The sequence below is a fragment of the Monodelphis domestica genome, chromosome 4, assembly GCF_027887165.1.
Source record: "Monodelphis domestica isolate mMonDom1 chromosome 4, mMonDom1.pri, whole genome shotgun sequence".
NCBI classification, from domain to species: Eukaryota; Metazoa; Chordata; class Mammalia; order Didelphimorphia; family Didelphidae; genus Monodelphis; species Monodelphis domestica.
The window spans coordinates 390223501-390250092 of NC_077230.1; the positions used below are offsets into that span (position 1 = coordinate 390223501).

At 45.1% G+C, this 26592-nt stretch overlaps 1 protein-coding gene across 2 annotated transcripts in view; it reads right to left on the reverse strand.

The window, feature by feature from the left end:
• The window catches only part of PAX7 (paired box 7), a 180014-nt gene that overhangs the window by 64038 nt on the left and 89384 nt on the right, over window positions 1-26592 (reverse strand). For both annotated transcript variants that reach the window (XM_056795693.1, XM_056795694.1), the window contains exons 5-7: window positions 23661-23860; window positions 8588-8753; window positions 7408-7610 (exon numbers count right to left, since the gene is read on the reverse strand). In XM_056795693.1, coding sequence (XP_056651671.1) covers window positions 7408-7610; window positions 8588-8753; window positions 23661-23860 — 569 coding nt within the window. The remainder of the gene's footprint in view (window positions 1-7407; window positions 7611-8587; window positions 8754-23660; window positions 23861-26592) is intronic.

Genomic DNA, 26592 nt, shown 5'->3' on the forward strand with positions numbered 1-26592 from the left:
ACCTTCAAATACTACTAGAAGACAGTGATGCCGTCCCTCTCCTCCAAACACATACCTTCTAGTCTTCTTTTTCTGTTTTTTAAATTTGTATTTAAAGATATTTTTTCCATGTTTCCCTGATTAATTTTCTTTCCCTCCCCTCTTTTCTGCCTCCTCCCAGAGCTGACAAGCAATTCCACTGGGGTGTACAAATGTTGTCATGTGATGCCTATTTCCATATTATTCATTTTTGCTATAGAGCGATTTTTTTTTCTTTTTAAACATTATTTTATTTGGTCATTTTCAAACATTATTCATTGGAAACAGAGATCATTTTCTCCCCCCCCCCCCGACCCCTGGCTCCCGCCACGTGCAATTCCACTGGGTATCACATGTGTCCTTGATCCAAACCCATTTCCATGTTGTTGGTATTTGCACCAGAGTGTTCATTTAGAGTCTCTCCTCAGTCATATCCCCTCAACCCCTGTAGTCAAGCAGTTGCTTTTCCTCGGTGTTTCTACTCCCATAGTTTGTCCTCTGCTTGTGGATCCTGTTTTTCTCCTAGATCCCTGCAGATTGTTTAGGGACATTGCGTTGACACTAATGGAGAAGTCCATTACGTTCGATTATACCACAGTGTATTAGTCTCTGTGTACAATGTTCTCCTGGTTCTGCTCCTCTCGCTCTGCATCACTTCCTGGAGGTTGTTCCAGTCTCCATGGAATTCCTCCACTTTATTATTCCTTTGAGCACAATAGTATTCCATCACCAACATATACCACAATTTGCTCAGCCATTCCCCAATTGAAGGGCATCCCCTCGTTTTCCAATTTTTGGCCACCACAAAGAGCGCAACTATGAATATTCTTGTACAAGTCTTTTTCCTTATTATCTCTTTGGGGTACAAGCCCAGCAGTGCTATGGCTGGATCAAAGGGCAGAGTGATTTTTTAAAAGCCTAAACCCCAAATGACATCCCCATATATACATGTGATAAGTGATGTCATATGTTTTGCTTTTGCATCTCTACTCCCATAGTGCTTTCTCTCAACATGGATAGCATTCTTTTATATAAGTCCTACAGGAGTGTCCTGGCCTGTTGCATTGCTACTACTAGCAAAGTCCATTTCATTGGATTGTTCCACAATGTTTCACTTTCTGGGTACAATGTTCTCCTGGTTCTGCTCATTTCACTCTGCATCCGTTCATTGAGGTTCTCTCACTTCATATAGAAATCCTCCAGATCACCATCCCTTTTAGCACAATGGTATTCCATCACCATCATATATCACAGTTTGTTCAGCCATTCCCCAAGTCTTCTTTTTCTGAACTGAGTATGCTTAGTTCTTTTTGTCAGTCCTTACAATACATGTCCTAATCTACTGAATTCACTCCAACCTGTCAGTGTCTGGTGTTTTTTTTTAAACCCTTACCTTCCATCTTAGAATTAATACTATGATTTGATTCTAAGGCCGAAGAATGGTCAGGACTAGGCAATGGGGGTTAAGTGACTTGCCCAGGATCACACAGCTAGGAAGTGTCTGAAGCCATATTTGAAGCCAGGACCTCCCATCTCTAGGCCTGGCTCTCAATCTACTGAGCTACCTAGATGTCGCCATGTCAATGTCTTTTCATAAAGTTTGGTCTATCCCCAACGAGAAGACAAGTTGGAGCAGATGCTGGGCCAAAAAAAAAAGACATGCCTGAGCATAGTGGTGCATTCATTTTCCATTTTCAGTAATGTAACAGATAGAAAGCTGGTCTTGGATTCAGGAAGACCTGGGTTCAAAGTCCCCCTTCCTGATGTATCCTGGCTATGATGTATCCTTGGTCATCTCTTCACCTTGCAAGGTGCTGGGCAGCCCTCTAAGTTGCAGAGAATTGGTAGAGGGAAAGTCTACATGTCCCCTACCAATGAAATTATAGCTCTGGTCCTTATTCTTGTCTCCCCTTTATATCCACAGAACATAGCACGATGTCTTATGTATAGTAGGCATTGAATAAAAGCATGTTCAATTGCATCTAGTCCCACCACTATTGGAAGCATGAATCCTTCCTATGGCATCCCTCAACAAGTGTACCTTTAACCTCCACTCCAATATCTCCAGTAATCAGGAACCAAGAGCAAATAATTACAGTATTCAGGGGGCAGTTATCTTGAACACTTCACACATTCAAATATTAACTGAGTGTCTTCTGGGTGCAAAACACTGAAAACTCTCCACACATTTAACCAGTGCCTACTGTTTACAAAGTTTTGCACTTATACTAGGGACACACAGATTTTTCAAATGACAAGGTGACTTCCCTCAGGGAACTTACTTTCCTTTTCTTCTTTAAAATTGGATTTGTGATTTTATTGACATAAAGGTTTCTTGGAAAGGAAACCCCCTTTACCAAAGCAGCTCTGTAACATATTCTCAGAGACTTGCCCAGAATCATACAACCAGTATATGTTAGAAGCAGGATCTGAACCTGGGACAGCTTTCTTTCGACTATAACACACTACTTCTCTTTAAAATTCTACTACTGTTTAAAATCCAGTTGTGTTGGTATCTGTTATCAACAGAAAACTCCGAGAATCTGACTTATGAGGTGTCCGTTGAGAAGTATTTCTCCTCATCTAAATAGCAAATCATAAAATGGTAGGAGAAAAAATGGAATAGGGTCATAGAATTTGGGTTCAAATCCCAAGTCTTATTCTTACTGTCTAAATAGTTTCTGGTAATTGATCCAACCATTCTGGATGGCAATTTGGAACTATGCCCAAAGGGTGCTAAAAGACTGTTTGCCCTTTGATCCAGCCACAGAACTGCTGGGTTTGAACCCAAAGAGGTAATAAGGAAAAAGACTTGTATAAACATATTTATAGTCGTGCTCTTTGTGGTGGCAAAAAATTGGAAAATGAGGGGATGCCCTCCAATTTGGGAATGGCTGAACAAATTGTGGTATATGTTGGTGATGGAATACTATTGTGCTCAAATGAATAATGAACTGGAGGGATTCCATGTGAACTAGAACAACCTCCAGGAAGTGATGCAGAGAGAGAGGAGCAGAACCAGGAGAACATGTACACAGAGACTGATACATTGTGGCACAGTCTAATGTAATAGACTTCTCTCCTAGCAGCAATGCAATGACCCAGGACAATTCTGAGGGACTTAGGAGAATGATGCTGTCCACATCCAGAAAAAGAACTGTGGGAGTAGAAACACAGAGGAAAAACAATTGCTTGATCACATGGGTCAATGGGGATATGGTTGGGGAAGTAGACTCTAAATGATCACCCTAGTGCAAATATTAATAATGTGGAAATGGGTCTTGATCCAATGACACATGTAAAACCCAGTGGAATTTCACGTCGGCTACAAGAGGGGGGAGGAGGAAGAGGAGGGAAAGAGCATGAATCATGTAACCATGGAAAAATTTTCTTAATCAATGAAATAAAATTAATATTGAAAAAAATTAAAGTTTCTGCAATTCCCTTAACCTCCTCTCCCTGGGCCTCAGTTTCCTCATCTGTAAAATGAGAGATCTGGACCAGATGGTATCCAAGACCCCCTCCAGTTCTAGATCTATGAACCTGTGAAATCTCTGCTAAGCCAGGAAGCAATAGGTCATCAAATAAAAACGATTGCCAGCATTTATATAGCTCCTCCTATGGGCCTATGGGCTATGTGATTTACAAACATGATTTCATTTGATCTTCACAGCAATCCTTTGAGGTAAGAGTTGTTATTATTATCCTCACTTTATAGTTGAGAAGCTGAAGCAGAGAGAAATCTATGTCTAAGGTTGGATTTGAACTCTAGGCTTCCTGAGTCCAGTCCCAGTTTTTTGTCCACTCAAAATTCAAGTCACAGGGCTCACTGCCTATTTCCTCCCCATATAAGGTCCAAAGGTTGGATTGGATGATCTTTAAAGGTCTAAAAAGTTTTGACATTCTGGGTTCTAAGGCTCCTCCCATCTCTGACACTGTGTTCTAAGGTAATTTCCAGCTTTAACATTCTATGTTCCAAGGGTTTCTCTGTTCCTCTCCGTTGGAATGGCCCTTACTGATATCTCCCTACATACCCAATCTTTTCAACAAACATTATCTAGCCCATTGGCAATATCCTTTGAGGAGCAAAATCGGTCTCCCCCCAGCCCCCTCCAAGTCCTGGGTCTCTGCAGTCTGCTCTCACCCATCCTGGGCATTTCTGTTGTGTCTACTTACCTACCTCTAAAGGTTAATTCAGCTGGTCAGCCCACAGGGCTAATGAGCCCAAGGTCATGGGATCAGTCCCCACTGGGACCAATTAGCTTCCATCAGAAAAGCTCAGCTCTCCAGGCTGATGTAAATCTTGAGTCTTGGGGGTGAGAGGGTATGAGTGGCTTGAGGCAGCCTGGGCATCCCCACTGGCCAGAAATAAAATCAGAACACAGACCCTGTATGCCAGGCTAGAAGTGTTATTTTCTCATATAAAGGGTGACCCATGGAGAAGTAGTCATTGCTCTAAATGAAGGCCAGAAAATTATATTCCTCAGGCTATTTAGAAGATCCTCAGGCAGGAAATCTGAACACTGCTAGATTTTAATCATTGACATAATGAAGAGGCAGGTGGATTTATCCAAAATAATGGATAACTTTAAAAAATTCAATCTGACTCTGGAAGTCTCATTAGGAGGGAACTCATTTACCTTCTGAGTCCCATTTTTCTTTTGCAGATATGGAAACGAGTTTACATTTCCTGACTTCTACTCAGTGGCTGGCAAGGAGAGGAGGAGACTTGGGAGCATGGCAGATGTTAGGGGGAAAACCGTGGTGGCATGAAAAGATTTGTTGCAATATGTACAAAGTAGTTTGTAGGCTAGAATTTGAAACCAAGAAGGTTCCCATAATTTGGAGAATGGCTGAACAAATTACAGTACATGGGGATGATGGAATACTATCATGTTATAAGAAATGATGAATGGGCTGGCTTCAAAGAAACATGGTAAGACTTATATGAACTAACAGAGGAAAGTGAGCAAAACCAGAAGAACAAACAACATAATAATATTTTAAAAACCACCTTATCTTCTGTCTTGGAGTTGTTACTAAGTATTGGTTCTAAGGCAGAAGAGTAGTAAAGGCTAGGCTAGTTAGTGATGGTGAACCTTTTAAAGACTGAGTGCCCAAACTGAAACCCTCATGCAGCATGTGAGTTGCCTCCTTACTCCAGACAGGGGAGAGAGGAAGTGCCTCATTGAGCTGCTGGGCAGAAAGGCAGGTGATGAGAGAAATGTCCTCAAGCATGTGTGGAGAGGGAGAAGGGAGCAGTGCCCTCTGGCACACATGCCATAGACTTGCCAACACAGGGTGAGGCAATTGGGGTTCAATGATTTGTCCAGAGTCACACTAGCTAGGAAGTGTCGAAAGGCCAGATTTGAGCCTAGGACCTTTTGTCTTCAGACCTGGTGCTCTATCCACTGAGCTGGCTGTCCCAATAATAGCATTTTTTCCTTTTTTAATTTAGAATATTTTCCCATGATTGCATGATCCATGATCCCACTTCCCTCCCTCTCTTTCCTCATCCCTCCCAAAGCCGCCAAGCAGTTCCACTGGGTTAGCCATGTATCATTATTCAAAACCTATTTCTGTGCTATTCATATTTGCAGTAGAGCAATTCTTTAACATCAAAACCCTAATCATATCCCTATCGAACTACGTGTTCGATCATATATTTTTCTAATGCATTTCTGTTTCTACAATTCTTTCTCTGGATGTGAATAACAGCATTTTAAAGATAAACCACTTTGAAAGATTTAGGAACTGTGATCAATGCAACAACCAACCGTGATTCGAGAGGGCTGATGATAAAGCTTGCCACCCACCTCCTGGCAGAGACGCGATTGACTGTAAGTGTAGAATAAGACATATATTTCCAGACACAATTAATATATGAATCTCCCTTGCTTGGCTATTCTTGTTATATAGTATGCTTTTATTTGTTGAGGGGAGAGTCATGAAGTTGAGGAGGGTGGGATAAGTAGTGATAGCGGCAAAAAAAAGAGAGCAAGAAAAAAGGAGTATCAAAGTATCCAAAACAGAAAAATAAAACAATCTCTAAACAAAACAAAATACACAGAAAAGAGAAAAGAACAGAGTTCAGAAATGGACATAGACTAGCAGGGCAGCATCGCTGGTATTACTGTATTAAATTTAATACACATTTAAAACCAAGCTGTACGCATAGACTCATGGTTTCCTACACAGTCCCCTCCTCTTTCTTTGGTTCTTTATGAACCAAAATGTTCATGTCTACTGATGTGTGTTAAGTTTAACATAAATAAAAGAAAATTTAAGGAAAAAATTGCCTTGGATACTCAAGAACTGATTATGATGACCCAATATGGACCCAGAAGTTCCTTCAAAACCAGTTTCTAGCTTCTACCAATTCCTCTAGGAGTAGAGGTCCTTTTAGTCACTTTTAGCACCCCAACCCAACCCATTCATTAAGATAGCCAATCACTCTTCTTGGATTCCAAAGGGCAGGATGAAGACAAAGGTCCACTTTTCTGGACCCTTGCCTTATAGCCCCTTGGACCATTAATGGGATGCCCTAGCACAGACCTACTTGTACACTGATGGAGCCAACAAAGAAGGAGAATAAGTGGAGAGGGTTCTAGTCCTAAAACCCCAACCACTAGCAATATTCTATGAAAAACATAGGGACAACTCCATCAGCCAATGAATGGTCCTCATTTGGCCTTCTTTCATTGGGGAATGATTTAGGAGGTCAAATAGACCTGGGTGGGGGGAGGAGGTCTGTCCTTTGGCTCCTGGTGAGGCCTAATTCAATTCATTTAATAAATGCTTGCTGCTTGGCACCCAACCGACAGGAAACACCATCTCTGTCTCCATGTAACCAGGAGAAACTAAAGGGAGACTAGGAGATAGTTGTCAACAACACAATTAAATATAACCTTTGTGAAGGTCAAGGTAGCACTGAAAGCTCGGGGTATAAGGGAGATGCTCTTCATTCCCTCGAGCTCAGACTGAAACTGCACAAGGACCTTAGGTTTCTGGGGACATCCTGCCCATCTCACCCATTACAACCCAATAAGACCTTGGAATAGGGAGAGAAATGAGAGAAGCAGCATTTATAGAGCACCTACTATGTGCCAGAAACTGTGCTAAGCACTCTCTACATATATTACTTCACTGGATCCTCACAATGACCCTGAGAAGTAGGTTCTATTATTATCCCCATTTAACAGATGGGGAAACCGAGGCAAACAGAGGTAAAGTGACTTTTCCAGGGTCACTCAGCTAGTAAATGTCTCAGTCAGGAGCTGAAGTTTGCTATCACCGTCGAAGAGCATCCCTGCCTCTTGAGCAGGTGTCTCCCTGGGTCCTGGAGGAAAATGGCAAATTATGTGAGAATGGGGGCTTTCAGGTACATACCTGGGGAGATAGCCCACTGCTGACTGCATTCATGTGGTTGGTGGGGGCCGCTGGGTTCATGAAGCTGTCAGAGTAGCTGGAAAAGCTGTGGCGGGCCCCATAGGCAGAGCTGGTGTCAGCGGCTGCAGCAGCAGCAGCCAGTCCACCCTGGTGCATGGTGGATGGTGGGAGGGGCTGGGGCCGGTGCACAGTGCTTCCCCCATCTGTCAAGAGACCAGGAAGATGCCTTAGAACCTGAGGACCAAAGAATTTGAGGGGCAGAAGAGATCTTGGGATGTATAATACTAGGGCTTGGAGGGAGTATAGAACGTCAGAAAATAGAATGTTAGCTGGAGTTTGAGGGGACCTTTGAGGGAAGAAAATATCAGAGCTGAGAGGTACCTTAGAACCCAGAATGTCAGAGCTGGGAGAGACCTTTGAACAGAGGATGTCAGAGGTGGGAGAGATCTTAGAACCCAGGATGTCAGAGCTGGGAGCATATACCAAAGCATGTAATGTCTTAGGGGAGGAAGGTCTCCTAGAGATCATTTAATTTGACTACCTTACTTTATATTGAAGAAATTTGAAGCCCACTGAGGTTCAGTAAGTTACCCAAGGTGCCCCACAGAGTTGAAATTTGAACTCTGGCCCTCTAACTCCAAATTTATGGAAAGGAGTCCCCCCCCCCTTCTTTGAGCAGAACAAACAAATTCTCATTATACCAATGCCCCCTGGGTAAATGAAATCCTCCTAGCTCTCCCAAACTTTATTTTTCTTGCACCTGCTATAGATTTGGGAGAATAACTGTCTCAGCCCAGACAAACTGTCCTGGCCTTTCCATTTCAGCCCCCCTCCTTCAGGAAAGGCCCGAGCTGTGTCTGCCCACAATGCCAAATTCCCGGATGAAAAATGTTTTCATCAGTTCCCTGGAGGGCTGGTCGGTGCTCTGCCAAAGAGCTAGATGCTCTGGGAACATCTGGAGGCTGGGCCAGGACTTTAGCGCTTCTCCCTCTGGGTGATCTGGCCCTGTGTGGCCACAGCTGCTGTCTGACGTCATGGTTCCGGGGCTAGATGTGCAGCGGCAGGTGCTATTTCCTGAGGGATCCGAGGGAGGGGGGAGCAGGGAGCACAATTGAAAGAGTAGAGGATGAAGAGGCCAGAGGGGAAGGGAGTACTGGACAGCTCCCGAGCCCCCACTCACCTTGGGAAATGGTAGTACTGGGGTAGGTGGAGTCCGGCAGTTGATACGGCGGGATCGTGGGCATGCCTGTGGGCGGGAAGCCTCCCGGGAGAAGGTGGTTGAATGCTGCAAGTTGATTGGCTCCTGCCTGCTTACGCCATCGGGCTCTGCGGTTACTGAACCACACCTGGGGGAAGGGGTGGGGTGAGGAGAGAAGGGGGTAGAGAAGTGAGCGGGCTGGACAGTGAAATGTGAGCAGTAAGGGACCCTTCCCGACCCACCCCTCAACGTAAGATGCTTTCTCAGAGGCCCAGACACTGGGCCGACACCAGCTGATAACCACAGCAGAGTGCTGGGCTTTCCTGGCCGCCATACTGGAGCGTGGCCGTGCTCAGATATTTACACAGTCCTTCACGGTCGTCCGGCAATGAGGCAATCACCCAACGAGCGTTTATTAAACACTCAGTAGCGTCCGGGACTGGGGAGACGGAAAGAGGCCGGAAACAATGCCTGTCTTCAAGGAGCTTTCATTCTGTCAGTGAGACGGTATGGGCACATTACATAGAAGTAGACATAAATGCAGTTTTATCTATGCAAAGTCGCTTTGGCCAGAAGACACTCGAATGGGGAATAGTGAGAAAAGACTTCGTGAAGGAGGTAGCATTTGCAAAGAACGTCGAAAGAAACTAGGATGCAGTGTGGGAAAGGGAAGAAGGGGGCTGAAGGGGAAACAGAGACAGAGACAGAGACTGAGGAGAGACAGAGACACACACACAGAGACAGGAGAAAAAGCCAGAGAGACAGACACATACAGAAAGAAGAGAGAGAGAGAGAGAGAGAGAGAGAGAGAGAGAGAGAGAGAGAGAGAGAGAGAGAGAGAGAGAGAGAGAGAGAGAGAGAGAGAGAGAGAGAGAGAGGGAGAGAGAGAGAGAGAGAGAGAGAGAGAGAGAGAGAGAGAGAGAGAGAGAGAGAGAGAGAGAGAGAGAGAGAGAGAGAGAGAGAGAGAGAGAGAGAGAGGGAGAGAGAGAGAGAGAGAGAGAGAGAGAAGAGAGAGAGAGAGAGAGAGAGAGAGAGAGAGAGAGAGAGAGAGAGAGAGAGAGAGAGAGAGAGAGAGAGAGAGAGAGAAGAGAGGTATAATGGATAGCCAGTGGTGTTGGGAATTTGAATGTCACAGGAAAAGCAAGAAGGTCAATGAATCAATCAATGCCTGGAACCTAGTTAGTGCTTAAGCAATACTTGATGATGGATTGAGGAACAAGATGGCCAAAGAAAGCATGAATCAAGATGACATGTTCTAAACCTAGAAAAAGTAGGCCAGGGTCGAGTTATGAAGGGCAAATTATAAAGTGCTTTACATATATGATTTTATGGCTAGGATCATAGAATCTGGAAATAGAAGAGTCCTTAAGATAATTTCACCCTTTTCTCATTTTGTAGATAAGAAAACTGAACCACAAGAAGTAATCTACTTGTCATTGTGTATTTACTAAAATAGCAGAACCCTGCTATTCTGACTCCCTCTTGTAAGTTAGGGAGTAAGAATATTATTATCCTCACTTAAATGAGAAGGAACCTGATATCCCAGAAAGATCCTACAGCTAGCCAGTCCTAGAACCAATCCTAGAATCCATTGCTTCAGACTTCACATTAACTGCTCCTTCCAAGACCCCATGTTGAGTAGCTTGCCTCCCCTGTGCTCACTCCTTATCACTCCATCCCACAATTGCACTATGGGATAACTTTCATCCTTAATTGTGGCAGTTCATGAAGAGGACTAGTTCAAGGTGACCCATCCTCACTAATGAAAAAAAAAGAGTTACCTGGATTTCTTGTCCAATCACCAGGACAGGAAGAAGTATTGCAGAGAATCAGAGAAAGAATAACATGATGGCAAAAAGCCAAGAAGCAAAGGTTATAAGTCATAGTCTTAGGGAGGGCAGCTGGGTGGCTAAGTGGATTGAGAGCCAGGCCTAGATATGGGAGGTCCTGGGTTCAAATCTGACCTCAGACTCTTCCTAGCTGGGTGACCCCCTGGGCAAGTCACTTGACCCCCATTGCCTAGTCCTTACCCCTCTTCTGCCTTAAAACCAATATTGATTCCAAGATGGAAGGTAAGGGTTTAAAAAAAAAAGTCATAGTCTTAGAAGGACAAAACTAGGAAGGTCTTAGAATGTGGAACGTGAAGCTGGGAAAGACCCCAGAACTCAGAATATTTGGAGAGACCTTAGAACATGGAATTTCAGAACTGGGAAGGACCTTAGAACGCAGAATGTCAGCGCTGGGAGAGATCTCAGAACATGTATTTTCAGAGTTGGGAGGACCTTAGAACCCAGAATGTCAGAGCTGAGAGAGACCTTAGAACAGAGAATGTCAGAGCTGGGAGGGATCTTAGAACAGAGAATGTCAGAGCTGAGAGGCACCCTAGAACATAGAATTTTAGAACTGGGAAGGACCTTAGAACCCAGAATGTCAGAGCTGGGAGAGACCTTAGAACATGGAATTTCAGAGTTGGGAGGGACCTTAGAACACAAAATGGGACTACTGATCCTCTAAGATTCCTTCAGTTTCCATGTTCCTTTGTGAAAGCTAGAAGGAATCTTAGAATAGAGCATGAGTTGGAAGGGAATTTTGAAATCATCTAAATTCATGCTCATCCCTTTCCTGTCTATGAAGGACTTTTGTCATCTGACTAGTGACTAAGCTAAGCCCTGTACCCTTTCTACTCCAGCATATTGGTGAAACCTTCCCCTGAGGGTTGGCCACCTGTCTGGGACTAACTATATAAACTCAGTCCTGCCTGGAGGCAAGGGGTTGGAGCACATGGCCATAGTATCATGGCTTTAGAGCTAGAAAGGACCTTAGAGAACATCTAGCCTAACTTTGCTCATTTTACAGGTGAGGCTCACTTAGGTGACTTACTCTAGGTCACATAGTTAGTAAGGGATCCCAAATGCAGCATTTTATCCACTTATATTCTGCTCTCCCCCTCTTCATCCATTACATTCAAAGATGGAAGCCATGATGAACTGGTCCTTAATTTCCTTCCTTCCACTATGTGAGGAAACCCCTTCCTGCCCTATGCCCCCATCCATCCCCAAGGACCTAGGTCTAGGGTTCCTCGCTGATCCTCAGTATTTGTTTTTCTCTCCCTGGTAGGGGAGCAGTATAAACTTTCAAGCCAGATGAGAGAGCAGCTGCTGGGTTTGTCCAGGGCACTGAGGCCTGATTAGGTTTCACATCCAAGGAAGAGGATAGTGGGAGTCAGCTCCAGAGAACAAGCTCTCCCCTTTCCACCTTCCCATGGCCTTGGAGGCTCCTCAAAATGGTGCTAGAAGAGGCAGTGCCCAGGCAAGACCAGGGTAACACTTGCATTCAGTGTCACTGGCTAGCTGAACCACTGACCACAAGCCTGGGCTGGGGTCCCTGCTTCCCCCTATGCAAAACGGGCAGAGTCTCATGCTGCCTCCATCCAGAGAAAGTAAAGAGAGCGGGGATCATTTCCTCTTGGGACTGATGAGAATTTTCCCCTTTGCATCAATCAGCATTTCGGGTGCCCTCGATTTCTGACCTTCTGGGGCCTAATGCAATGCTATATTTTCCATGAAGCCTTTCCTACTCACCCATTCTGGCAGGGATCTCTTCCTATCATCCATCGATCTATCACCTATCTAGCACCTATCATCTAATTTGCTGTATATATGCTTATATAATTCTTTTCTCGCTCCTTCTCTCTTTCTCTTCTTTCTTTCCTTCTCTCTCTCCCCCTCCCTCCTCCCTCCTTCTCTCTCTCTCCCTTTCTTTTTTTCTCTGTCTGTCTCCCTCACCACCACCACCACCCATAACAGAGTGCCAGCATGATGAGTATTAGATCAGGAGGACCTGAGTTCCAACCACATCCTGCTTCTAGTAGTTACTAGCTACGTGACTGGGAGTTGTTTTAACTCTCCAAGACCATGAGCCATAGATTGATTGTGATTTGTATAAGGAAAGAATTTCCCATGCTGGGATTTCCTATAGCATGAAATCTCAAGATCATAGATCTGGGGCTGGAACAGACCTCAGAGGGCCTCAAGTCCAACCCATCATTTTACAGTTGAGGAAATCAAGACCCAGGAAGCTTGTGACTTGTTGAAGGTCATATAGGTAACAAATGTCCCCTCCCCAGACAACTCTTTAAGGCTGTATAGACAAGGAGCTGTGAGGTAGTTCGGTAGATAGAGATCTAGGCCTAGAGATGGGAGGTCCTGGGTTCAAATCTGGCCTCAGATACTTCCTAGCTATGTGACCCTGGGCAAGTCACTTAACCCTGTCTTGTCTAGCCCTTACTGCTCTTTTGCCTTGGAGCCAATGTATTCTAAGACATAAGTTAAGGGTTGAGCTTTTTTAAAAGACTATATAAAAAGTGATCAATCTCCATTGGTGGAGGGAAGTTTCCCACCAGGAGTTTCCTTTAAAATAAGATCACATTCCTTATAAAATGATGATGAGCACCATTATTGTAACCTTTCTTTTGTTTCATAAGAATTTAGATAAATGAATTATGGGAAATGTAAGACCATGATAAGGGAAGTCAAAGGATTTGGGGGCTGGGGGTCTGGCCCTAACCTTCTGGGGTCAAAGTCAGGGAGATATCAATTATGCAGGAAATTATGTAGGAATTATGTAGGAAATTATGTAGGAAAAACCCCTGGATTTGGAGACAGGGGACCTGGTTTCAAATTCCAGTTCTGCTACCTTTGTGACCTTAGGCTAGTCACTTCCCTTCATTAATGCTCAGTTTGTCCATCTGTAAAATGAAGAGATTGGACTAGGTCTCTGATTCTTTCTAGTTTTCTATTTCTATGACTTTTTCAGTTAGGAGGGAAAAGAGAATCTGGGGACCCAAGGCCCCATGAAGGGAAGATGCCCCATGACACTAAGCACATGTTATATATGAGCAGGGTGCGGGTTATCTCCAGGCAGCTGCTGGGTGCAAGTGGAGGGGGTGATTTACAGAATGGAAATGGAGATCCAGATAGGGCCAGGATGGGGGAGAAAGCCAGTAGCATCTTACTTGAAGCAACTGGTCTTTCTAACTGACGGCTATACTCATTTGTTTCTACAATGCCAAAAAAGTCAAATTAAGTCAACAAGCATTTATTAAGCACTTGATGCATACCAGGCAGGGTGCATGCTAAGTGCAGGGGCTACAAGGCAAAGGATAATCCCTGTTCTCAAAAAGTTCACCATTCAGTGGGGGAAACAATAGATCAAAAATATGGAAGAACAAGATTCAGACAAGACAAAGTGGAGACAATCTCAGTGGGAAGCATTAACATGAAGGAGGCCTGAGAAAAGTGTCTTGCAGAAGGTTAGACTTTGACTGAGCCTCAACAGAAGCCAGGCGAGCCAGGAAGCAGAGTTGAGGAGAGGGTTCCTGGCATGGGAGACTGATAGGGAACATTCCTGTAGTCAAGACAAGGGAGTATTGGGTATGTAGAATAAGGGGGCTAGTATCACTGGATTGTAGATTATATGCATGGGGTAGGGTAAGTAGTAAAGGATAAGTGCCATTAGCACCCTCTAAATATCCATGCCTTGGGGATAAGGTCTGTTTGCCTCACCCTAGTTACAGCTCTGCCTTTTATACATGCATGTGTAATATCTGAGAAATCAGATCTCTCAGTTAAGTCATGTTTCTATGATGCTTTATGGTTTACAAAGTATCATTTTTATTTTTTAAAACCCCTACCTTCTGTCTTACAATTGATGCTTAGTATCTATCCAAGGCAGAAGAGCAAGAAGGGCTAGGCAATGGGGATACACAGCTAGGAAGTGTCTGCAGCCATACTTGAACCCAGGACCTCTCATCTCCAGTCTTGGGGCTCTATCCTCTGAACCACTGAACTGCCCCATTTATCACATCTTCCCCAAGGCTCAATGCAGTGGGTACTGCAATGAGTACTCAATATTATTCCTGTTTTACAAATGAGGAAACCAAGGCTTGGAGGGAGGCTGAGACATCTGCCCATGGTCACTTAGGTAGTAAGTGCCAGAGACCTCGATGCAACAACAGTTGTTCTGGCTCAAAGGCCCATTCCCCCAACCCATGATGCTTCTCAGTAATAATAACTAGCATTGTATGGTGCTCCAAGTTTTGCACGGAGCTTTCAAATATAACCTCATTGGATCCTCACAACCACCCTGGGAGGCAAGTTCTAAAAAAATGCCCCCATTGTACAGATGAGGAAATAGAGGTAGATAAAATTTAAGGGCTTACTCAGGATCACACAACTAGTAAGTATTTCAGGCATGATTTGAACTCAGATATTTCTCATTCCAAGCCTAGCACTCTATCCATCCACTAAGCCATTTTTCATTCAAATAAAACTTCCTGAGTGTCTTAGTCCCAGCCCGTGATGACTAGCCCACCCTGTCATTCTTCCACATTGGACGATGCCAACCATATGTTTACGTGTACCAGGTCTGTTTCTTTCCCATCCAAGGGAGGCCTGATCTCCATCTTGCTTACTCTGCAGGGTCCAGAGGGTGAGGGGGTAGGGGCAGTGGAGGAGCAGGGAAGTTTCAAGGAGGCTAGTTTGGGTTCAATATAAGGAAGAGTTTCCTAGTAATCACGGCTGCCCAATAATGGAATAGGATTATTCCATTAAGTTAAGTAAAGTAAGTTAAGTTAAGTAGTAAGTCCCCCTATCATTTGGATATAGGCAAGGAGGTAGTAAAAGGGCAGACCTAAATTCAAATTTAGGCTCCTGATACCTACTAGCTGTGTGACCCTGAGCAAGTCACTTGGCCACTTTCTGACTCAGTTTCCCCATTTGTGAAATGGAAGTAATAATAGCGCTTACCTCCTGGAGTTATTGTGAAGATAAAAGATGACATTTGTAAAGTAATTTGCCACCTTTAGAATGCTATATAAATAGAACAATGTTATTGTATTATTATATGTTCAGACATAGGCTGGACCAGTACCTTCCAAAGATGCTGCCAAGGAGGCTTATTGCTCTGGGGGAGAGGGGTGGCTAAATCCCCCGTGAGGTCCTTCTTCTGACATTCTATGTTGCTAAATGCTTGTTGACTGACTGACTGCTGGGTTCTGAGGTTCTTTCTAGCTCGGATGTTCTTAAGGTACTCCCACCTCTGATACTTTCTGATTTTGATTCCTTTCCCTGATCCTCTCGGACTTCTCAGGCCGGCTGATATTTAAGCCTCCCCCTATGCTTAGCTCGTCCCATTCCCAAGTCTTCATCAATAATTGGTAGAATGTCTGGGAACCTTGCTACACGTTTACACTAAAAGACCTTTAGAAACGTAAATGTGTAAAATCTGGCTTCACATACTTGCTAGCTGTGTGACCCTGGGCAAGTCACTCAAACCTGATTGCCGAGCCCTTGCCCCTCTTTTAGGTTAGAAATGATACTAAGACAGAAGGTAAGGATTTATTTTTTTAAAAAAAGAAAAAACAAAGAAACAAATTCAGTGCATTTCAGCCAGGGATGTATTTGTGGGGATGAGACAATGGCAGTGCATCCCACTAAATGGGGACCTATGAGACACGTAAAATACAGGTGAATTCCACTTTAAGCAAATTGATTAAAGACAATGATTCATGGTGGCTGCTGGATGGATCAGTGGAGTGAGAACCAGGCCTAGAGATAGGAAGTTCTAGATTCAAATCTGACCTCAAGACACTTCCTAGCTGTGTGACCCTGGGTAAGTCACCTAACCCCCATTGCCTAGCCCTTTCCTCTCTTCTGCCTTGAAACCAATTCACAGTATTGATTCTAAGATGGAAGGTGAGAGTTTTAGAAAAAGAGAGACCAATTCATTATAGGGCTCCTTAATTATGGAGTGCCACAATTGTAATTAGAATCAGTGTTCCAGAGCCCATTGCCCTTGTTTTATAGATGGGGAAACTGAGGCTCAGCTAGGTGAAGGGACATGGGCAAGGTCACCCAGATTGCAAATGAAAAGAGGATTTGGTTTATAAAAGTTGTTTGGGAACTTGGATGGCTATTAAGCAAATCTAATTACTGCTACAAGCTGTTGTCTGCTATTGTTAATCAATCAATTAATCGATCAACATGTGTTTGTCAAGCATCGACTCTGTGACTAGAATAGGAATGGTCTGTCTTCATGCTCAGCTAAGCACATGAGGGCTGGGCACGTTGGCTTGGGACCAGATCAATCCCAGGAGCCTCTGTTTCAAATGGAAACCCTTCGAGACACCCAAGCAGCCGCTCAGGACACAGCTGGCTTCATTGTCCTTCAGGGAAGGTGCACGCTGGGCAGTCCCCTAAGAAAATAGAAATTAAAGCACGCCCCAGAGAAAAAAGCGATTACAGCTAACGCTAAGCTTCCCTTCCTTGGCCCCTGCCTCGTCCCCTCCTCCCCCCACAGGTGGGTCAGGCTTCCTGCTGAGCGTAAGCATCCTTTTATTGGCAGAGCAGCCAAATCGAGGGGAAGGACCATGTAATGTGGGGCCGGCTTCAAAGGGAGGCCGCTCCCTCCCGGGTGTGGGTCAGGTCTGGCCAGCCCTCAAGGAGCCCCTTGTGAAAGGATCTCATTACCCCTGGGGTTGGGGCTCCCACTGACCTGGAGGGAATGGGGCCTTGGGGGGGGGGGGCGTATCTGCGAGCGTAGGTGAGGCTAGTCAGAGTTGGAATTTCTTAGAACGGGTAAGTAAGTCTCCCTCTGGAACATGAGAACCCTGGAAAGTGAATGGCGAAACCTGCAGAAAGACTCAGAATCGCAGCAACCACTGCATCAAAGGGATTGTGGGCTCTCGGGATTGGAGACTTATAAAGTAGAGCCAGGTCTGCCCATGTCGCTCCTCGGCTCAAAAAGCTCCCATGTCTCCCTCTTGCCACAGATAAAATACAAACCCCTGTCTTTGGTTTGGTCAGTCCTCCTGCCCATCCTTCCCAGGCTTCCTCCTTTCCTCCTTTCCAGGCTACTAATTATAATCTCCTTTATGAGTTCTCTCTCTCTGTCTCTGTCTCTGTCTGTCTGTCTGTCTCTCTCTCTCAATGTCTCTCTGTCTCTGTCTCTCTCTCTGTCTCTCTCCCTCCCTCCCTCTCTCTCTCTGCCTCTCTCTTCTCCCTCTCTCTTTTTTCCTGCCTCTCTCTCTCTCTCTCTCTCTCTCTCTCTCTCTCTCTCTCTCTCTCTCTCTCTCTCTCCTCTCTGCCTCTCTCTTCTCCCTCCCCCTCTCTCTTTTCTTCCTGCCTCCCTCCCTCTCTGCCTCTGTCTCTGCCTGTCTGTCTCTTTCTCCCTCTCTCTCTCTGCCTCTCTCTGTCTCCCTCCTTCTGTCTCTCCCTCCCCCATCTCTCTCCCTCTCCCACCTCTCTCTCCCTCCCCCCACCTCTCTCTCTGTCTCTGCCTCTCTTCTCCCTCCCCCTCCCTCTTTTCTTCCTTCTTCCCTCCCTCTCTGCCTCTGTCTCTGTCTCTCCCTTTTCTCTCTGCCTCTCTCTCCTCTCTCTCTCTCTTCTCCCCCCTTTTCTTCCTGCCTCCCTCCCTCTCTGCCTCTGTCTCTGTGTGTCTCTGTCTCTGTCTCTCTCCTCACACACACACAACAACAACAAATTCTCAAGACACCTGGTGAAGAATCTTGATCTTGTCCAACACCTGCAATTTACACATCAGGAGCATTTAAGTGCCTTGCCTAGGGGCACTCAGGTAACTGCTCCCTAGGGATCAGAGTTGAGAACCAGACTCAGGTTTTCTGCCTGGATACTCAGCCCTCTTTCTTCATAGCATTATATTAGAAGTTTAGAATCCTATCCCCTCCTGTTGATTGATTTTGCCGAAAATTTTCTCTTTCCTTCCATCCTTTCTTTTTCCTTTCCTTTCTCTTTCTTTCCTTTCTTTCATTCCTTTGTCATTCTCTTCCTCCCTTCTTTCCTCCTTCCCTTCCTTCCTTCCTTCCTTCCTTCCTTCTTTAAACTTTTGAATTGTGTCTTAGAATTGATACTAAATACCAATGCAAAGGAGCTAGGAGAAGAGCTAGGCAATGGGGACTAAATGACTTGCCCAGGGTCACAGAGCTACGAAGATTCTGGTGCCATATTGGAACCCAGGTCCTCCTGTCTCCAGGCCTGGTTCTTCATCCACCGAATAATTTAGCTGCCCCTACTATTTTCTTTTAAAAGAAAATTTTATTATAAGGGATGGTCTCAGAGAAGAAAAGGAGTGGGATATAGAAAGAAATCTAGGCAGTGAATATAAAAGATATCAGTAAACATCTTTTTCTTTTTAAAAAACTCATCATGGTAGGGGCAGCTGGATGCCTAGAGATGGGAAGTCCTGGGTTCAAATCTAGTCTCAGACACTTTCCAGCTGTGTGACCCTGGGCATGTCACTTGACCCCCATTGCCTAGCCCTTACCACTCTTCTGCCTTGGAACCAATACACAGTATTGACTCAAAGACAGAAGGTGAGGGCTTAAAAAAAAAAAACCCACGCTCATCATGCTGGAGTTTCAGGGTTGGGAAGGGACCATAGTCTAGCCCAATTTCCTACTCAGAGCAGGAAATCTCTTTTCTCGCATCTTTGACAGGTGGTCATCCAAGCTCTGCCCAACACTGGCATGTTTCGGGGTTTGTTTGTCCTCGGGTCCTTTCCCTTCACCTCCCTCCCTGACTCCTTGCCCCAGAACTTGACTGACACATGTTGCCAGCTCCCACAAGCCAATAAAAGATCCCCTCTGATAGCCAGAAAATTTTACAAGGGGCGGCGAGGCTTAAAAGTGGTGGGAAGCGACGTAGGCTGCCAGGAGGCTGGGATGAGAAAGCCGCGAGGAATGTGCCCTCAGAACAGCTGCTTGGAGGGTTCTGGCTGCTGAGTCCCAGGGGCCCGCCAAGGGCGCAGAGGTGGGGGGCCTTGAGCTACTCAGATATCACTCTCAAGGGGGGGGGCTCATGAGATGGTTTCTCTTTTTCCAATGGAGCTCCTCTCCAAAAGCAGAAAAATACCCTCCAAAAGGAAACGGAGAGCCAAGGGGCAACCGTGGCCTCTTGGGTTGACTTGGTCAGCAGCCTCTCTAGGAAAGCAATGTGGTATACTGGACCTCTGGGAGGCAGGAGGCCCCTGGCTTTCCATCCTGGCTCTGCCATGGGTTTGTCCTGTGACTGTGATCATCTCCTGCAACCTCTTTGGACCCCAGTTACCAAAGGGGTACCGTCGCGGCTCTGAGCTTGTTTCCAGGATCAGATGAGAGCTCTGCCTGTCCTCACCCCAATGTCAACCCATCCTGACCTCAAAATCTTGCCTCCCTCCCCAGCTCCGTAAATGCCATCATTCCACCGGCTTTTGGTATATGTGCTTCCAAGTGATCTCACCCTATTGGGCTCAGTATAGACCCCACATCTGTCCCAGTCTGACTTATATAAACTTGAGGTAGTCTATAATTTGTCATTGTGGGGGGCACAAAACTCCATTTTCCCTTTCAAATTCATCTCACTTTAGGGGGTGGCTTATATTTTGGCAGTAAGTTCTATTTCAACCAGAAGCTAGCTCTTAACCTGAGGTCTGTGAACATTTACAAAATATTTTTTAAGGAAGCAGCTACATGATTCAGTGGAGACAGCCCTAGAGATGAAAGGGCCTACGTTCAAATCTGACCAGCTGTGTGACCCTGGGCAAGTCACTTGACCCCCATTGCTTAGCCCTTACCACTCTTCTGCCTTGGAGCCAATACACAGTATACGGAAGGTAAGGGTTTCAAAAAATACATATATGTGTATTATATTTCAATCTGGGCAAATAATCCCATGTTTTTTGTTTAATGCACTGAAGTGTTATACTGAGAAGGGGTCCATAGGCTTTATCGGATCATCAAAGAGGTCCATCACACACACACACCCCTCTGATTTAAATCCATGGGACCCATATGATTTAGGTGGGAGTCCTCATTTTCTGCTTAAATGGGTTGCTGGGTTTTTGTTTTGCTTTTTTGGGTTTTCTCTAGACATTTCCCATAAGGGCTCATATAGGGGGTAGCCCAGACCAGCCCATGGTGTTGACGGTCTTGACATTCTGATTCTGCCACTTGACCTTTGCCAAATTATCACCTTTCGGAGTCTCTTATTTCCCATTGGGAGAATGCCAGGATTCGCGATCTCTAGGGTCCCTTCCAGCTCTGACATTCCAGCGTGGGTGTGCCAAGGCTCTTCCTGGCACTGACATTCTAGACTCTAATTTTTATTTATTTGTAAAGAGTTACCTCTTCTTGTAGTCTCAGAGTTGGGAAGAGATTATACTATTATATTTATATATAAAATATACTATATTCTATTCTGCTCTATTCTAAGTCTAAGTACCTGGTCCAGTTTCCTGCTCATTACAAGAAATCCCTAGAGCTTTCCAAAGAATGTTCTTCTGTCACTGTGTCCCCACTCTGTCTACCCTCTCCAGGCTGGACCCATCCCTGCTTAGTTCTCATCCCAACTGGGGAGGATTGGGCGTAGAAAGGTAGAGTTAGAGTTTCACAATTAATGATCGAGCAACATTAACCTTCTTACTCTTCCTTTAGAAAGTACATTCTATTTCCAGACTCCATGAATTTGTATTTGGTTATTCCTCATGAGCTAGGTGCAGAGAAGACAGTGCTCTGGACCTAGAATCAGGAAGACTTGAGTTTAAATCTGGTCTCAGATACTTCCTAGTTGTGTGACCCTGGGCAAGTCACTTAATCCCAATTGTGCCTGGCTCCTGCCTTGGAACCAATATTTACTATTGATTCTAAGACAGAAGATAAGAGTTTCAGCCCAATGTAATGGACTTTGTTACTATAAGACAATCCCAAGAGACTTATGAAAAAGCTCTCCACATCAAGAGAAAGAACCGTGGGAGTAGAAAAACAAACAACATCATTTGTTTATATGGATACATGATTGGGGGTTTGGTTTTAAAAGATCACTGTAGAGCAAAAATGAATAATATGGAAATAAGCATAAGTGATAAAATTTGTATGACCCAGTGGAAGTGCTTATTGGATCTGGGGGTGGGGAGGGAAGAGGGGAGGGAGAGAACATGAATCATAGAACCATAGAAAAATATATTAAAACTATAGAAGTCCAATTTGTAAAAAATAAAACAAATGTAAGGAAAAAATTAAAAAAAGACAATAAGGATTTCAAAAAACAAAAATTTAACTTAGGGGTGACTAGGTATCATAGTAGATAGAGCACCAGATCTGCAATTGGGAAGATCTGAGTTCCACTCTACATTCAGATACTTCCTATCTATGTGACCCTGGGCAAATCACTTAACTGCAGTTGTGCCTAGCTCTCGCTGCTGTTCTGTCTTAGAACTGATATTTATTATTAATTCCAAGACAGAAGATAAGGGTTTAAAAAAACAACAACAACAAAACAAAACAAAAAATTGAATTTAGGAGAGCCTAGATATCACAGTGGATGGAGCACCAGATCTGGATTTGGGAAGACTGGGTTCAAATCTGACTGCAGACTTTTTCTAGCTATGTGACCTTGGGCAAGTCATTTAACTCCATTTGCCTCTCACTTGCCCTTCAGTCTTAGAATTGTTATTAGGCAAAAAGTAAGGGTTATAAATGTTTTAATTTAATTTTTTTCGATGAACAAAAATATTTTTTCTCACCCTCCTACCTCCACCCTTACTGTGCGTAAGAAATACGCACAGTAAAGCAAAACAGTTTCTTGAATTGGCTGCATCCAAAAACTCTGCCTCAAGATCATCCCATCTCTCTGTCCCCCATAGACACGTGAATATCTCCCCATCAGCCCCACCTCCCCTCTACCTGTTAACACTCTACTAGCCTGACCACCCCCCAGCCTATGCTCAGACGCTCATCCAGAGTAAGTGGGGGCTGTCAGCCGGAGTTCCCCAAAGGGCTGTTTATCAAGGCCCCGTCCCCCCTCTTCTGCTTGGCTCCTCTAGCAAGGTCCCAGGAGACAACAGGCTCACACACGTTTTACTTGGAGAATCTGCAGATCTTGCAGAATGTGATATCTTAGCCCAGGGAGATTAAACGATGATGCCTTTCCCTTCCCTCCTCCCCCTGCTCCATTCTGGGCCAGATGGTGTAGGCACTGCGCCTCTCCTCCCTCTTATCCACACTTGGTCAAGTCCTTCCATCCTCTGGAAGGTTCCTAGGACCCCGGACCCTTCTGGGGATCACAGAATCAGAGATGTGGGAGGTAGGAGGGCCCCTAAAGGTCCTAGCACAACCCTTATGGAGGTAGGAGGAAATAGGGGTCCAGGGGGAAAGGGACTTGACCAAGATCACATTGCTTCTAAACAGAGGAGGTGAAGATTTGGATCCAAGTTTTCTGAATACTGGCCAAGGCTTTCTCTCCTATATCATCATGCTTGACCTATATTGTCTTCAATCTCAACTACTAGTACCTAGGTGCCTAAACACATCCTTATACAAATACACATTGAAGGGAGATCATATGACATATAATGTTGGACTTCCAAGAAGATCTGGGTTCAAATTCTACATCTGATGTTGACTGTTGTTATTCAGGCTGACTCTGTGACCCATTTGGGGTTTTCTCAGCAAAGACACTAGAGTAGTTTGCTATGTCCTTCTCCAGCTCATTCAACAGATGAGGAAATTGAGGCAAACAGGGTTAAGTGACTTGCCCAGGGTCACCCAGCTACTAAGTACCTGAGGGCAGGTTTGAACTCAGGTCTTCCTGATATCCTATCCACTGCACTACTTATCTACCCCTAGACTAGCTCTTTATCCATGGGTGAATTCTTTCTCCATTCTAAGCCTGTTTCCTCATCTAGAAAAATGAGGTGATTGGATTGGACGGCCCCTGAGGTCCCTTCCAGCTCTAGAGGTATAAATCGGTGAATCTCTGAGCCTCAGTTTCCCTCTCTATAAAATGAAGGGGTTGCACTGATGGCGTTTAAGATCCTTTTTAGCTCAATGAATCCATGATGCTGTGGTAGACTGAGAGATCCATTTCCCGGTTCTGGTTACAGTAAGATTGGCCTTGGGACCCTCCGTCCCTACAGAAGTTGGCTGTTGAGGCTGTTGCCGCTGGTCCCTGAGCCCCCACATTCACCCCAGCTTCTCTCTGGGGGGTGTCCATCCCTCCCTTACCTGGACCCGGGCCTCGGTCAGCTTGGTCCTTTGGGCCAGCTCCTCCCGGGTGTAGATGTCAGGGTAGTGGGTTCTCTCAAAAGCCTTCTCCAGCTCCTCCAGCTGCTCGGCCGTGAAGGTGGTCCGGCTGCGGCGTTGCTTCCGCTTTAGTGGGAGGTCAGGCTCGGACTCCACATCAGATCCTTCATCCAGTCGGTTTCCTGTAGGGTGGGAGAGAAGAGAATAATAGAGTTTAGGACTAAGGAATTGATTCCAAGATGGAAGGGAAACTTTTTTTTAAAAGAAAAGAAAACCCACTGGGAAAATCCATTAGGCAAGGAGTCAGTGGACCTGAGTTCAAGTTTGGCCTCTGTGGCAGATTCCCTACATAACTGTAGGTAAGTGGTTCATCTCTGACTCCCTCATCAAAGAGGATTTTGAACCATATAATCTCAAAGGTTCCCCCAGTACTAACATTCCTCACTTTAAAGTTCTTCCCCATCCTCATGTGCTATGATCCAAGGTCTCTTCCAGCTTTCACATTCCATATCATGAGGTTCCTTCAAGCTCTTGAAACCAGATGATTTGGTTTGAATTTTAACTCTTGTGCCTTGGAGTCAGGAAGACCTGGGTTCAAATTCTGACTCAGGCACCAGCTCTGTGACCCTGGGCAATTATTTAATCTATTTAGGACTCAGTTTCCTTGCTTGTCAAATGAAAGGTTTCATTTGGTGGTCTCTGATGTCTTTTACAATTCTAAATCCACGGTTCTGTGATAGTCCGTGTTCTAAGTTCCCTTTTAGCTCTGATGTTTTATGTTCTAGTATTCCGTGGTCCCTTCCAGCTCTACAAAATGTCAGGATTCTGGGAAACATCATAAACCACATATCAAGGGAGCGAAGCAACCCTGAAAAGCAACAGAACTCAGAAGAATCGTAACAGCAAATGTTGGTGCTGGAAAACCTAGGATGACTGATGCTCAGTTCTTTCCACTTCCTGGGATAGGGTCAGGGGGAGACTATGGGTGGAGAGTGTTTCATGTTTGGTCAAACTCAGTCAGATTTTTTAGTTTGGTTTGGCTTAATCTTCATTTTTTGTGTTGGGGAGGGAGATGGTACATTGGAATATGACAATGGAGTGAAAAAAGCACACAGCAATAGCATTTGCTTTTAAATAAGAATGATTTTACCTTCTATCCTAGTATCAATTTTAAGGCAGAAGAGTAAGGCTAAGCTATCGGGGTTAAGTGACTTGCCCAGGGTCACACAGCTAGGAAGTGTCTGAGGTCGGATCTGAACTCAGGACCTCCCCACCTCTGGGCCTGGCGCTCTATTCACTGTGCTACCTAGCTGCTTTAGTAATGATGGTTTTTAAGGATCTATTTTTAAGGGCCTCTGGTCCAGAGGATTGAGTATTCAGGAGTCTTGGAGGAGATGAGTGTGTATTTGTGCAAAAAAGCTTTTGGAACCTCCAGGAATCATGGGAGAGTGTGAGTTGGGGCAGGCCTACAGGCAGACAGCCAGCTCATCTCTTGCTTGTGGACAGGACTATCGACTGTCAGGTTAAGAATCTCTTCCTCCCCTTCCCTCTCCTCCTTCTCCCCCTCCAGACCTCAGACCCTGGGAACTCCCAGGAAAGGTTGGGCCAAACTCCTCAGCTGCTGGAGGGTGAGGAGGTTGCTCTGGCTCAGCCCTTTCCCCAGCTACTGTTCTGGCTGTCTCCCCAGCCATCAATCTCACCCAACTCCCCTGGCACTGACCCGTAGTCAAGCCAAATGCCAGCTGGGTTCTCCCTGAGCGAAGGCCCTGCTCCCACCCTTGGGTGGGATATGCTCAATCCATGCTTCAAGTACCCTCCACCACAAAGAAGGGAAGGAAAAAAGAGAAGAATGAAGGGCACTATTTTCCCACTATTTTCTTTCTTTTTCTTCCTTTTTTTCATATCCCTTCTTTCTCTTAAATTTTCATCTTCCTTTTATACTTCCTTTTTGACTTCCTTTCCTCTCCTCCTTTCTTCCTCTTTCCTTCCTTCCCTCCCTCCTTCTTTCCTCCCTTTCTTTTCTTTCCTTTCCTTCCTTCCACTCCCTCCCTCCTTCTTTCCTTCCTTCCTTCTTTCCCTTCCTCCCTTTCCTCCTTTCTTCTTTCCCTCCTTCCTTTCTCTCCTTCCTTCCTCCCTTCTTTCTCTCCGTTCCCTCCCTCCTTCCTTTCCTCCTTCCTTCTTTCCCTCTCTCCCTCCTTCCTTTCTCTCATCTCTCCCTTCTTCCCTCCCTCCCTCCCTCCTTCCTTTCCTCCTTCTTTCTTTCCCTCCCTCCCTCCTTCCTTTCTCTTCTCCCTCCCTTCTTCCCTCCCTCCCTTCCTTCTTTCCTTTCCCTCCCTCCTTTCCTTCCTTTCTTTTTTCTTTCCTTTCTTTTTCTCCCCTTCCTCCTTCCTTTTCTTCCTTCCTTCCTTCCTTTTTCTCCTCTCTCCCTCCCTCCTTTCCCTCTTCCTTCCTTCCTTCCTCCTTCCCTCCCTTTCTTCCTCCCTCCCTCCCTCCCTTCCTTCCAGGATGTTAGGGTTAGGGTTTTGTGTACTCAGGAAGGGGCCTGTAGAAAAGTTAAGTCTTAAATGAAATGTTGGATTTAGAGAGAGAAAGAAGGAAGGAAGTTCAAGACAAACAGGATGGAGAAGGAAGGTACATGACTCAGAAGTAGGAACAGACTTGGAGAAGGCTCTGTTCATTGTTGTTTTTCAGTTTTGTCTGACTCAAAATAATACAATGGTTTGCTATTTCCTTTTCCTGTTCATTTTTACAGATGAGGAAATGGAGGCAAACAGGGTTAAGTGACTTGCCCAGGGTCACACAATTTCTAATTATCTGAGGCCACATTTGAACTCAGGTTTTCCTGACTCTAGGTCTGGTGCTTTATCCACTGCATCAGCTAGCTGCCTGCAGAACCTGAGCTCAGTTTCCTACT